This window comes from Gorilla gorilla, chromosome 3 (genome assembly GCF_029281585.2).
Source record: "Gorilla gorilla gorilla isolate KB3781 chromosome 3, NHGRI_mGorGor1-v2.1_pri, whole genome shotgun sequence".
Classification (NCBI taxonomy): Eukaryota; Metazoa; Chordata; class Mammalia; order Primates; family Hominidae; genus Gorilla; species Gorilla gorilla.
In genome coordinates, this window is record NC_073227.2 from 205,108,553 (window position 1) to 205,122,313 (window position 13,761).

General features: G+C 47.4%; 1 protein-coding gene across 3 annotated transcripts in view; it reads right to left on the reverse strand.

Annotated features, from left to right (window-relative positions):
* Positions 1-715: 715 nt before the first annotated feature.
* ENPP6 (ectonucleotide pyrophosphatase/phosphodiesterase 6) overlaps positions 716-13,761 on the reverse strand; it is a 185,026-nt gene continuing 171,980 nt past the window's right edge. For all 3 annotated transcript variants that reach the window (XM_063705663.1, XM_063705664.1, XM_031010562.3), the window contains 2 exons: positions 9,236-9,359; positions 716-3,391 (listed from right to left, as the gene is read on the reverse strand). In XM_063705663.1, coding sequence (XP_063561733.1) covers positions 3,186-3,391; positions 9,236-9,359 — 330 coding nt within the window. In that variant the 3' untranslated portion in view covers positions 716-3,185. The remainder of the gene's footprint in view (positions 3,392-9,235; positions 9,360-13,761) is intronic.

The window sequence follows — 13,761 nt, forward strand, 5'->3', positions numbered from 1 at the left end:
AAAACCATAAAAACCCTAGAAGAAAACCCAGGCAATACCATTCAGAACATAGGCATGGGCAAAAACTTCATGACTAAAACACCAAAAGCAATTGCAACAAAACCTAAAATTGACAAATGAGATCTAATTAAATTAAAGAGCTTCTGCACAGCAAAAGAAATTATCATCAGAGTGAACAGGCAACCTACAGAATGGAAGAAAATTTCTGCAATCTACCTGTCTGACAAAGGTCTAATATCAGAATCTACAAGGAACGTAAACAAATTTACAAGAAAAAAGCAACCCCATCAAAAACTGGGCAAAGGATATGAACAGACACTTCTCAAAAGAAGACACTTACGAAGCCAAGAAGCATATGAAAAAAAGTTCATTATCACTGTTCATTAGAGAACTGCAAATCAAAACCGCAATGAGATACCATCTCATGCCAGTCAGAATGGCGATTATTAAAAAGTCATCTCATCTTTAATCTGAGGCTCATTCCTTTCATTTGTCCTCGGTAGACCAACCCAATTATCTTTGTCCTGGAATCAGCCGTGAAGTTGAAAAGTAATCCAGGAGAAAAAGTGTCTATACATATTCCTAGCAGATTTTACTCCTATGGAAAAAAATACATTTAGAGAAAGTGGAATTTTCCTAAGGAGAACAATGTAATTTTAAAACAAAAATAAAAAGGAACAAATTTTCACCAAATAATTAAGCCATTAAAAATGTATGCATTATTTAAGTAAAAAGCTTTATTTTTTTCCCTCGGTGTCTGAATCTTCTTTATTGTTTACCAGGATTCATGATTCCTTTTGTAACTTGTTCTCAGTCATTTATTCAGTTGAGTAATTACACTTTGTCAGACAAATATCTAAAGTTTTATTATGTAACTTCCAGATTTTCAGGACAAGTGAAGGAGGAAAATGGCAGAAGAGCTCAGGAAAGACAAAAATGCAAGACTGTGTCTAAGTTTATGCCTCTCTTGAATTTGATGATCCACTTTTAATTTAATCATTTGAGTATCTCTTAGGGATTCTTCCTCCACAGTGGAGGAAAGTGGGCTCTACTGAATTCATTGGAACACCGTCCTTTAAGGAGAAAGAAACTTTGAACAATAGACGTCTTTTTCAACAACTACTGCCAATGTTTTGAAAGTTGTCATTTGTTTTCAGCTAGATAACAAAGGCTGAAGAGTTGCCTTCTTTCCAATTGATCCGATGGTTTACTGGCGCTTTTAAAACACATTACATAAATCTTTAGAAATCTTTTGTGAAGGTAAATTCAGTATTTTTAAGCAGTGATCCTTTGCTCTCATGATTCATGGCATGGAGACAGCACCCAGCTTTCCTGAATCAAGGTGAACGTTGATATTCAGTTTTCAAGGTAACACACCATATAAGGCCTCCATCGTCCTGAGGAGACCTGATATATCGCCTTTTCCTGACAAAAAGTCTCACTTGCAGATGTACCTCAATTAGTGCAAACTTTTTTTTTCTTTCTTTTTTTTTGGGGGGGTGGAGGATGGGGTCTTGCTCTGTTGCCCAGGCTGGAGTGCAGTGGTGTGATCAAAGCTCACTGCAGCCTTGACCTCCTGGGCTCAAATGATTCTCCTGCCTCAGCCTCCCAAGTAGCTGAGACCGCAGGCATGTGCCACCATGCCTGGCTAATTTTTTAAAAATCTTTTATGTTTTGTAGAGATGGGGGTCGCCCTGTGTTGCCCAAGCTAGTCTGGAACTCCTGGCCTCAAGGGTTCGTTTGTCCCTCCTTGGCCTCCGAAAGTGTTGGGATTACAGGTGTGAGCCACCATGCCCAGCCCATACTCATTTTTTAATGCAGTGATAGTGTATGCAAGTATATATATGTAGAGAGATATAAATGATCATGTAAAAAGGAGTTATTTCTTGTGTTACAATTTCTCCTATAGCAAACACAGATGACTAAGCTAAAAATATTTCAACTCAGGCTCAGTGGCTCTTCTCAAAGGTATCAAAAGAACTTAGGTCTCAAAGGTGGTACTTTGGCCAAACTGTTTCCTAATCAAACGACCAGTTAGTTGGTCAGTGACTGGGACTCTGCTCCATCATGCTCTCTCCATTCTCCACCCAGCACCATTTTCTTTGGAATTCTATGCCACTCAAAGACTGTTGTTGAGTAAGCCATGCTGCAGGGGTACTGGTGTCCAGGATTAAGGCTTAGTACATCACCTCTCTGAGCAATCCACCGAGATCCTTGCTGATGCCTCCACATTCCCATCAGTGAGCCAGCCCTTTCCCAGGCTATAATGTCATGTCAGGGATTGCTCTTGTCTGCACCCTATATTGGGAGCCACAGAGTGGCGTGTCTGAGGAAGCCTTTGCACAGGTGAATGGACAGGGAAGGCAGGCAGGCCATCCATCTGTCCATCAACATGCAGGGCCTGCTATGTGCCGGGCTTCATGCCATGATGTACTATGTGTGATAAGTCTCACAGAAGCCCATGTCCATCAGAAGCTTTTCTGCTCCTCAAGGCAAGAGAGAAATTTTCGTGCACTCAGACTTTGGGAGGGCACTCATGTCTTTCACCTTGTTCTATGAGTTCTCCAATCCTTAGTGATTTATTTATTTTTTGATTGATTGGTGATCCATGCTAAGTTACGTCCTTTCTGGAGCTCAGTATAAGATGAAAAAATTCCATGAGCTGGGTCAGAAATAGACAGTAGCTTTTGCTTTCATGTAGACCTCCTTTTATCAGGGATGGAAAGAACAGTACAGGATTGTGGCCACAGACACTGAGGATGGCTCCTGGGTGTGGACAGGGCACAGACAAGGGCCTGGTCTGAGGGGGTCCTTTGTGCAAGGTGGGACAGAGAGGGGCCCAGAGCCACGTCTGTCTGCAATAACCACTCCAAGTTTGGTTGCTGCAGGAGCAGGTCCCTGCTCAGAGAGTTCATCCTGAGTAACGTGAAAAGAAAGGAGAAAATGACATATAACTGAACAAATGGAAAGCTAGGATTTTCCTACCTTCTGGAAAAACAAGGTTTGTATCTTTTTTAACAAGTGGGAACTTTTATGTATAGAATTATCCAAGAATAATGTATTTACAATGTGCATGGCCTTGATTGTGTTAATGAAGCTATTATTCACACATAAAATGAGAATCATCTGGCTTTGGAGGCCCACTTTGCTGATGGTGTTTTTTTTGAGACAAGCAATACGATCAGTTATGCAAGCAGGAAGAGAAGAATCAGTGCCAGGGCACAGTGGCTGGGCCAGACAGGCGGGGCAGTGCCAGCGTGGCCCTTCAGCATGCACATCACCCTGGACCAGGATCCGTTGTTGGGCAGCGGGGTGATGCCCACCACGTTGCACATGACATTGTAGACGTCCACCGACCTGATAGGAGCAGCTCTGAAGTTGGATTTGAAATCTGAAAGGGAAAGGCAAACAAACAAGTTGTCATGGCAGCTCCAGGGCAGAGGTGGGCTGAACGCAATAAAGAAGAATTACATTCAGGCTGCAGGTGACATTGAGATTAGGGAATCAGCTCCATCAGTGGGGTGTGGCCTAGTGAGTGTGAACATAGAAGGGTATCCGGAAGGCTGTAGGTTAGAAAGGGAAACAGCTTTCTATGGCTCATGGAGATGAATTTCTTTAAAAGACAAGCAGCAGAGCCAGGCTTGGGGGCTCACACCTGTAGTCTCAGCAAGTTGGGAGGGCGAGGAGGGAGGATTGCCTGAGCCCAGGAGTTTGAGACCAGCCTGGATGACAGAGCAGGACTCTATCTCTAAAAAAAATTTTTTAAACCAGGCACGGTGGTGTGCTCCCAGCTACTTGGAAGGCTGAGGTAAGGAGATCACTTAAGCCCAGGAGTTCAAGGCTGCAGTGAGCCATGATAGTGCCACTGTACTCCAGCCTGGGCAAGAGAGCGAGATCCTGTCTCAAAAAAAGGTAATCAGCAAACAGACTTTCTTTGTGCATAACTGTGCTCTCTTTGTGACAACAGCACTTTCTTTGGGGGCTGGGGGGAGGCTGAAGGGCCATCTGATGCTGCTCCATGTCTGCAGAGAGCACAGCAGAGCCTGTATGGTCACAGAGTGACTGTCTTGCCCTTAACCAAATTAAATGCTATGTCATTTTCCAGAACATCTATCTAGCCCGGACCGACAGCCAGAGTGCCAGCGTCTACCGCAGAGGCCGCACGGCAACTCAAGAATGTTTTCTCACTTTGCTGCCCCATCGAGGTCACGGGTCTTGATGGAATGTGAAACTGCAGTTTTCTCGGTGCTCGCTAGCTCAGCAGCCATGGCGATGGTTTCCTAAATACATTTGGATGATGAGTGGAACACTCTTTGGGAGCATTTTACCAACAGATAAAATAAATTAGCCATGTGGAAAATGAGCAAACTGGTATCTGAATCAGGGATCCATGTGCAGGCTCTGAGCGATCTAATGGAGGAGACCACTGTGCCTCTGCCCAGAGTGGCCCCAAGCTCGAGAGTCACGCAAGAACACACAGGTAGGGTGGCCACACGCAGCACGGTGAGCGAGGGACGCCGAGGGTGACTCCACATGTCTTTGGAGGGATTTCAATCAAGGGATTTCTTCTTCTCTACAGCGGGCAGATGAGAGGCAGAATTCAAAGCACTTGTCCATTTAAAGAGTGAATGTAAGATTTTAGTAATACACATAAGCAACTTCACTTTTAGGCCCCAAACCAGAGCTTGTAACAAAATACCCAATGCTACATTAAGGTTGAATTCAGGGAGGAGATTTAAGCCATTGATAAAGGCCTGTGCCTGTGCTTTCTAGTTTCCCTACAACTTTTGAAGGAAATGAGTTGTTTGGGGGCCGTAAAGCCAAGTTTTTTAAGATATTAGAAATAATCTTTGTAATTGCTTTGCTAAATAATCCTAAATACTTCAGTTAAAAAGCAAACAAACAACAACACACAGCAATATATTGCAGAGGTATCAACACCAAATTCTGCTCCTCTATTTATCCTGGAATTATAAATTGGAAAAAAGCTGAATATAGATACTTCTGCCACATAGTATGTTAGATCCAGGGGAACTGCCCAAATAGCACGTTTTGCTCCCTTTGGAGAATTAAAGTTGAATCCAATATAAAGAGGTGTGTGGGCTCCACCGCCAGCCTGCACCCAGCATGCACTAGCTGGGTGACCTCCGGAAATAGGCATAGAAAGTCATCGTTCCTGGCACACTGTGTATACTCAGTAAATGGTCACTACTATTATTAATAAATATGTATGACAAGGACAAATCGTGGTTTGAATATATTCACTTTCTAAATTATCTGGAGGGTTCACTTTTCTTCAGGGGCATGGAGGATAAGGGTCAGCTTCTCCTCAGAGTAAAAATTAGTTTTAAAAAATGTAAAACCTGGCTAGGCACGGTGGCTCACACCTGTAATCCCAGCACTTTGGGAGGCCGAGGCAGGCAGATCACATGAAGTCAGGAGTTCAAGACCAGCCTGACCAACATGGTGAAACCCCGTCTCTACAAAATTTACAAAAATTAGCCGGGTGTGGTGGCAGGTGTCTGTAATCTCAGCTACACAGGAGGCTGAGGCAGGAGAATTGCTTGAATCCAGGAGGCAGAGGTTGCAGGGAACCAAGATCGTGCCATTGCACTCCAGCCTGGGCAACAGAGCAAGACTCTGTCTCAAAATAATAATAATAATAATAATAATAATAATAATAATAATAATAATAATAATGTAAAACCTATCCAGAGAGGAGAAAGGAAGGGCTGCCCCAGTATCCCAGCCCCTCTCAGGCAGATCAGACAATCAGATGAGGATGGTAGTTACACTTCCCTATCCGAGGAATCAAGTGCAGCACGAGAATCCAGTGGAACGATTGTTCCAGCGACATGGAAGCAACTCTTCTATCTTCTTCTTCTCATGTGACCTGGATGTGATAATCCTACTGCCACATGGGGTCATGCCTTGCTGTGTGTGGGTGGGAGGGCATGTGAGGCAGTGGACCAGAGTAAGCCCAGGTGTCCCGCAGTCTATCAAATATCCATTTGTGGCTGGGCACTATGGCTCACACCTGTAATCCAAGCACTTTGGGAGGCTGAGGCAGGAGGATGGCTTGAGGCTGAGGAGTGCAAGACCAGCCTGAGCAATATGGCAAGACCTCAACTCTGCAAAAATAAAAAATTAGCTAGGTGCGGTGGTGTGTGCCTGTAGTCCCAAATACTCAGGAGGCTGAGGCAGGAGGATCTCTTGAACCCAGGAGATGGAGGCTACAAGTAAGCCATCACGCCACTGCACTCCAGCCTCGATGACAGAGAGAGACCATCTCTAAAAAACAAAACAAAACAAAAATCCTCTTCTTTAACACTTCACAGGAAAAACTGAGAACAAATTCTTCTGACAAAAGTATTAGAAAATATTATCTTTTTACATTGGAAATATGACATCGAATTCTGTGCATTTAAGCAGAAAGGAGGATTGAGATTTCTTTCCCATCCCATCTAGTTCATGGCCTCCTGCTGCGCAGGGATAGTGCTTTGGGCTCAGTGCAGAAATAATCCAGGCTGGAATGAGAAAGCTTTTAGAAAATTCCTGAAGAGCAAAACAATGCCTGATCCAACTGAGGACCCAGACAGGCTCTACTAGCTGAAGATGGCATTTCAGACATGGACAGAGAGTCCAAGTTATCCTCGCGTGTTTACATTTTTTTGGATATGAGAGGTGTGTCTCTTACAGAGAGCAGGTTCTGCAGGCTTACACTGTGCCTGGCCACCTGGGGCTGCCTTCCCAGTGGGGCTTGCTAGCTCGCAGGCAGCTCACTGACTCCCACTCCTGCTGTCTTATCTCGAACGTGGAGTTCTCCAGGGCAAGATTAGACTGTTCAAATTAGAAACTGGGATTAACGAGAGTGAGGCTCTCCTGCAGAATTACTTCCCTTTCTCTTTGCTGGACCAGACTCACTGACTTCTGAGGCTGCATCTGGGCAGCCGCAATGATGCCCAGCTTTCCCCCTAAGCGAGAAGCACATACAGTTAATCAGGAGGGATGCACCTTTATCTCAAAGTGCAGCTAGATAGCTATTAAAGGCCTTGCTCTTAAATTTTCTTCTCAGTAAACAGCCAGTGTGTAAAGCTGTTTAATCTTTCATGAGAACTGGAGCCAGAACGTGATGGTTTGCGGGAGGCTCTCCATGCTGTATCTGCCTGGAAACATTTTGCAATTAGCGCAGTCCATTTTCATCAGGTGTCATCTATCTGTCTGTAAAAGACTGGGCGCTTTTAGTGTTACAGGAGCCTGTGACGGAGGCCTCTGTTAATGGACAGAATCTCTTCACTGAATTTTAACTTTAAGCTAATGCAGCTTTGGGGACCTTGTTTAAAATTTGGGGTTTGGGGCTAGATTTGGTTCTGCTTTAAAATATTCCTGAGACTCGGCTGGGCGTGGTGGCTCACGTCTGAAATTCCAGCACTTTGGGAGGCTGAGACGGGCAGATCACCTGAGGTCAGGAGTTTGAGACCAGCCTGGCCAATATGGTGAAACCCCGTCTCTAAGAAAAATACAAAAATTAGCCAGGCGTGGTGGTGGGCTCCAGTAATCCCAGCTATTGAGGTGGCTGAGGCAAGAGAATTGTTTGAACCCAGGAGGTGGAGGTTGCAGTGAGCTGAGATGGCACCATTGCACTCCAGACTGGGTGACAAGAAACTGTCTCAAAATATATATATATATTCCTGAGACTCTCACTTGTATATAGTCCTTCCCAGACCACTGCTTTGCATTCATGATCCTATTTCCCTCATCTGGGAATGGACGGTGCCATGCTTTTGAATGAAAGCCTTGCTGACTAATGTTCTCCCAAAGAAAGACCATGGCCCTGTAATGTATCCAATGTAATCCAGTAGTTACCCTTGGGGTGCTCCATTCCTAATTCCTTTAGCTTTGGGGCTCTGCATATCTGACCTGGGGCTCGGCTGACAGGGAGCACCTGATAACTATCACTGGTTAAAGGCAACATGTTCAGGCATCTTCAGAACCCTCTCTTAGGCCAACATCATGAACCCTATTAGTGCTCCATGAATTTGCTGCTACTGCTTCTAATGCTCCCTTGAGGACTTGGGAACCTGGATCACATGTGGAAAGGGATTTGGACTAATGTGTTTCCTAAGCTCAGGCACCCAGGAGGTTGCAGAAACTGACACCTCATAGTTCTTAACAGGGATTTTGTGGAAAGTAGAGTGAACGATGGTAGGCTGAATGAGGGATGCTGGCATACGTCTTTGATCTTACTACATTGAAGAGATGAGCAGAGCTTGTAGATGTGATGTGTAACCTATAATTTGAAAGGCAAACATGGACTTTTGTGGGCTGAAACATTTTGACCAACATCTAGAAAAAGGCATTCAGAATACAGGTATCAGGGTAAGCTGCTTATATTTAGTGCAGGAGGACAGACTGTGCTAAGAAAGAAGGATAGCTCATGAACCAGTAAACTGATGGTTGATGGCTGTTGGATGCTTTTTCTCCCTTTTTAATTTTTGTTTTTGGGAGAAGAGGGTGTTCAGGTAGCAGTAAGATCTTCAGAGTGTTTGGCAAACTTTTCCAAAGTATGAATTGGCAGGGATCCATCTGTTAAATCAAATGACCAGATAGGCCCTCTCCATCTCTCCTCTCCTCCAGCCCTAGGAATTAATCTGGTCAAGGAAGATACAGCAAATTTGCTCTCATGCAAGGCAACCCTCGTCATTCTGGCTCATTCTCAAAGTCAGGCTCAAGGTCATTTCCGTGAGTGCCCTTGAGCACATCCCAGCTTCTGGTTGGGCTCTAAACTAAATGAGCCTCTCTGAGGTGGGTGTTCGAGACGGGAAGGACCGTGGAAGAGCCAGACCCCGAGAAGCGATCGCATCAACTGTGAGACTCACAGCGGTCAGCAACCTGGTGTCCAGTAAGCTTTCCTGGACATCAGATAGCTATGAAATAACATTTTGATGAATTAGGTAAAAAATGAATCACAAACATGTGGAATACATTTTCTTCACTGCACTCAGGATTTAAAATTTACAAGGCAAAGTATTTGGCTACATTTGCCAAACCCAAGAAGCATTTGAAAGGAAGCCAGCAAAAGATGTTTCATGGAGACCGGCTGGGTTTGCTCTGCTTGGCTCATAAAGAGGGTCTGTAAGGAAATCCCTGCAGCCTCTCCTGGCACCCGTAGCCCCCCTTACAGACACTTCCTTGGGAATGGGGTCTGAGACCATCTGGTCATTTCCTCGCCTACCAGGTCCGAAGGCCAGGAAGATGCCCCGCATGTCCATGAGCTCGTTGTCGTAGCCGTGCCATCCACGCTGCCAACCTTCCCGCCTGCCGGTGCTGTTCATCCAAAACGGAAGCATCTCTCGATTCTGAAACCAAGCAAGGCAGACACATGACACTACGTCCTGACCGTGGCGCTGAGCGGGCATCTGCTCCAAGCTGCCACTCCACCGGGGGGCGCTTTCCCCCTCTGCGCTCCGACTGACCCAGACTGACCCAACCTCCGCTGCGGCACTTCCTGCTCCAGGCCGCTCAGACCTCGGGCAGCAGCCTATTCGATTGCTAAGCGCTGTGGTTAACAAGGTGTTTTCCTACGTGGGGCTGAATTGCCTCCCGTAATCAGTTTTAGAGCCGCTAAATATAGTCAGTTAGTGGCAGAAGGGATGTTAAAGTGTATCTGCGGTGTCATAAAAATGTATTTGGCCTTTGTCCCAGGTTTCCAACCTAGAGCTCCTAAAACCAGGGGTACAATTTCCTGAGGATAAGAATGTCTTTAGCTTTCCATTCATAAGCAGCTACTTTCTCCCACACCTGAGTTAATGCTACTGAGAGGGGTCCTGGGGCTGGGGGCTAGACGGCTTCAGGGTGGGGACTGGCCACCAGAGGAACCAGACCGGGGGAGGGAAGAGGAGTTGGAGACTGAGTCCGATCACCTGACCCATGATTTCCTCACTCACGTCTGCGCGATGAAGCCCCACGTGAAGCCCACGGGGCGTGCGGTTCCAGAGCCCCTCGGGAGTGGAAGCTCTGTGTGCCTCACCTCCCATGCTTTCTTTCCCACGGGCCTCTCTATGTGGTGCCTCTCTAAGGGCCATCCATTACAATAAAACAGTCATCTTAAATATAGTGTGCTTTCCTGGGTTCAGTGATTTGTCCTAGTGAGTGATCAAACCTGAAGTAGGGTCATGTGACCCCTCGAATGTAGCCAAATCACACACAGGTGCCGGCAGCCTGGGGACCTGGGACTTGTGGCTGGCCTCTGAGTGGGGGCTGTCCTGTGGGATGGAGCCCCTTGACCTGTGAGGCCCACTCTAACTCCAGGCATTGTTGTCAGCATTGAACCGAATGGCGGGATATCCAGTTGATGGAGAATCTTAGGGAACCAGTATCTATCTAATCACATTTCCTAGCAAAGCAGCCGGACCCAGAAGGGTCCCCTCAGCAAATCCCAACTCCCTTTCCCATGCAGCCCACCCTGCCTTTCTTCCTTCTAGCCCTGCCCTTGGGAGCAACTCCAAGCCAGCCTCCTCTCCTCCATTAATGAGCACACTGGAAGATGGCACCTTTGCTCCCCTTGTCCAGGCTTCACAGACCTTAATTTCCCTCAACCACTCTTCCTTTGGGATGGGTTCCGGAACCATCACTTCCCGTCACACTTCTTTTCTTTGGAACCCAATTTTCTTAGACTACAGCTGATCACTTGCTATGAAATAGAGGGCTGAGAGAAGGCTTTGCAAGTCCTACAGAGGCTGCAGCCAGCTGAGCACAAGCCTAGCCATGCACCCCAGAAGCCACTCATTCTTCTAAGACCTCACCAAGGACGAACGGCCCATCCTTGCTAGGCAGGTTTCAATATTACAAATATTTACTATTTCAAATGCAGGAGGTAGAATTTGCTGGTCGTGATGAATGGGTAGAATCAAGACCGCTAAGCTACCAGCAATTTACAGGTTGGCTCACAAGACTAGTATCATGTGTTTAGTGAGCCAAGCAGTTCGCCATAAGCTGACACCAACGTCCGCTGAACCGTCACAACATCCCAGTGGGGATGATACCATTTGCCCCATTTTGTAGTTGAAGGGACTAAGGCTCAGAGAGGTTAAGTGACAGTCAGAGTCACACAGCTAGTGCAAGGCAGGGCTGGGATTGGAACCCAGGTCATCTATCTCCCGGTGCCTGGGCCCCTTCCACTCCACACTGCCAGAGGTCACTGCAGTGCTCCTGCTGGCAGCGGCCAGTGAGGTGTCACCTTGCACTTCACATCCTCACTCACGGAGTGTGGCCAGACACAAAGCACTAACAGGATTTTGGAACTGGGTTGGTGCAGTTAGGTGGGTTAAATTCCAGCTGCTACTTTCTAGCTCTGGGATCTTGGCTGTTTCACTTCTCTGAGCTGCAGTCTCCCTGCTGGTCCTGGCCACCTTGCAGGGTCTGTGGGGGATGTCATGACTGTGTGCTAAGTCCCTGACACACAATAGGTGTTCAATAGGTGGCAACGGTCTGGTCCGCAGATGCCCCTGGCCATGGGGCCAGGCGCCCGGGCAGTATGCAGCCGGGCAGTGTGGGTTGTGAGGGCTGAGCCTGCTTGTGCTTATTTAGCTGTCATATCACATTGCACAGCCATCTGCTCTCACCCCATAAATCGCCCCCTCGCATTGCAGCTTTCCAAGTTTCTCTGTTTCCTGAGTTTCCCGCATCCCTCGTCCCTCCTTCTCCAGCTGTGGTTCGTGTTTTTCCATGGGAAGGTTTCTTTCACTTACTGCATCTCTAACTTTCTCTTTTTCTTCCTTATCTGTCCATGGTGATGATCACAACACATCCCAATTTAGTCTCGTCAGCTGATTTAATGTGTTGCTTCTCCCTCTCACAGTCTACAAGGCGGTGAGCACTGAAGCACGAAGTAGAACACTTTTGCTATTAACAACCTCACCAATTATGAACCTCATAGTCTGTGTGTGCCCCATGGCAAAGAACAGAAGCAAGATAGATGAAGACTGATGGCCTGATTTAAGACTTACAGCCTAGATTCCACAAATAAACACACAAAGCAGTGAAAAACCCCAGCCCTGAAAGTGATTTTGGATCTTTCTAGTCATAGGTAAATCCACTCATTTTTATTAAAATAACAAGTTGCCCCAGAAAAACAATTGCTCTTACTGATGAAAAAATCATAGCCACCTGGCGGGTCAGGTGCACAGGTAACTGTGTAGTGTAAGTGATGGACTCAGCCTTCATTTCACAATGCCGCAGCGATGATTTCCTTCTTTTTCCTCTGCCAGTGGCTTTTAGCACCTTTGCTTTGTACCCCACATTATCTTCTCAAGGGCATACAGCTGAGGCCAGGCCCACGAAGAAGGGCCCGCCACACACCTCTCCACCTCCACAGTGGGAATGTCCATCTGTGGATCCTCAAGCTCCTGGTTGGCCTGCTGACCCCATCTAGCCACTGCAGGGCCCAGGGACTGCCACACAGCTCCACCTAGTGACATCCGGGGAGGCGCCCCAGCCCTCCAGATCTGGCCGAAGGTGAGAAAAAAGGGTAGAGGGTGGGCTTGTGTGTGTGTGTGTGTGTTCAGGCAGAGTGCGGCCTCTAAGTGGGATCCCACTGTAGGGTGGGCAGCGAACTCCCAGGGTGGCAGGAAGCACCCGGTTCTCCTGCAATGTGTGCTGGAGGGGGTGTCTCCCCACTCCTCAACTGGTGGGGAGGGAAATCACTCCATGCAGGCAGAGAAGGAGTGGGGTGCCCCAGGTGAGAGGAGTCCCAGGCGACAGTGGAACGTCCCTGCCAGCATGTGGGAGAAGCCCATGATTTCAGGTCCGGTTTATTCAGTTCTACGGATGTGGACTGAGCTCTGGATTCGTGCCAGGAACCCGGCTAGGCTTCTGGGGTCGGGGCCACAGAGGTGGAGGGCGGCTCCTTCCCCTAACAGAGCTCAGCTTTAGTGAGGGAGGAAGGGGGCTGCAGCTGCTGGGCATTGACTCCAGAGTAAGTTGGTGCCAGGAGTGGGTGCCTGAGCCTGAAGGAGGGAGGGAGGCTCAGGCCCCAGGGAGGCCTTCAACAGAGGGGACACAGGAGGAGGCCGAGGGGAGAGTCAGTCAGTGGGGATGCAGCTGTGTGCATGTGACCTACATGCATGTAAACACATGTGTGCATGTGTGTGTGAATGTGTGTGTGCATGAGTGTGTATGTGCCTGTGTATGAGAGTGTGTGAGTGCATGAGTGTAAGCATGTGTGTGCGTGTGTATATGTGAGTGTGTGTTTATGTGTGTCTGTGTTGCATGTGTGTGTTAATGTTTATGTGTGTGAGCTTGTGTGTGTGTGTGTGTGTGTGTGTGTGTGTGTAGCAGTGGGGTGGGGAGATGGGGAGGAGAAATCAGGATGAGGAGTCCACACAGGGAGTCCAAATAAAGAGGGTGGGGTCGCTCCAAGGGTCCTGCAGTGACAGAATCCCAGAACTCCAAGAGCGGGGGAGCCCTTGAATGACCTGGGTGGGAAAGATGGAAAGAAAGCTGCCATCAGAGAGAGACAGCTGGAAGAGCCAGGAGGTCTCGAGAGGAACTGGGTTGTTTTGCTAGCGGGGTTGTGCCAACCAAACAGGGTGACCAACTCTCCTGGTTTGCAGCTGAGAGGGTTTCAGGGATGCAAGACTTTCAGTTTGAAAACCAGGACAGTGCCAGGCAAACTAGGACAAGTTGGCCATTGTACAGTCAACACTATATTAGGAATTTAGATAACATCTTCACCCAGGGTGATGTGTTCAGCACTTCCCA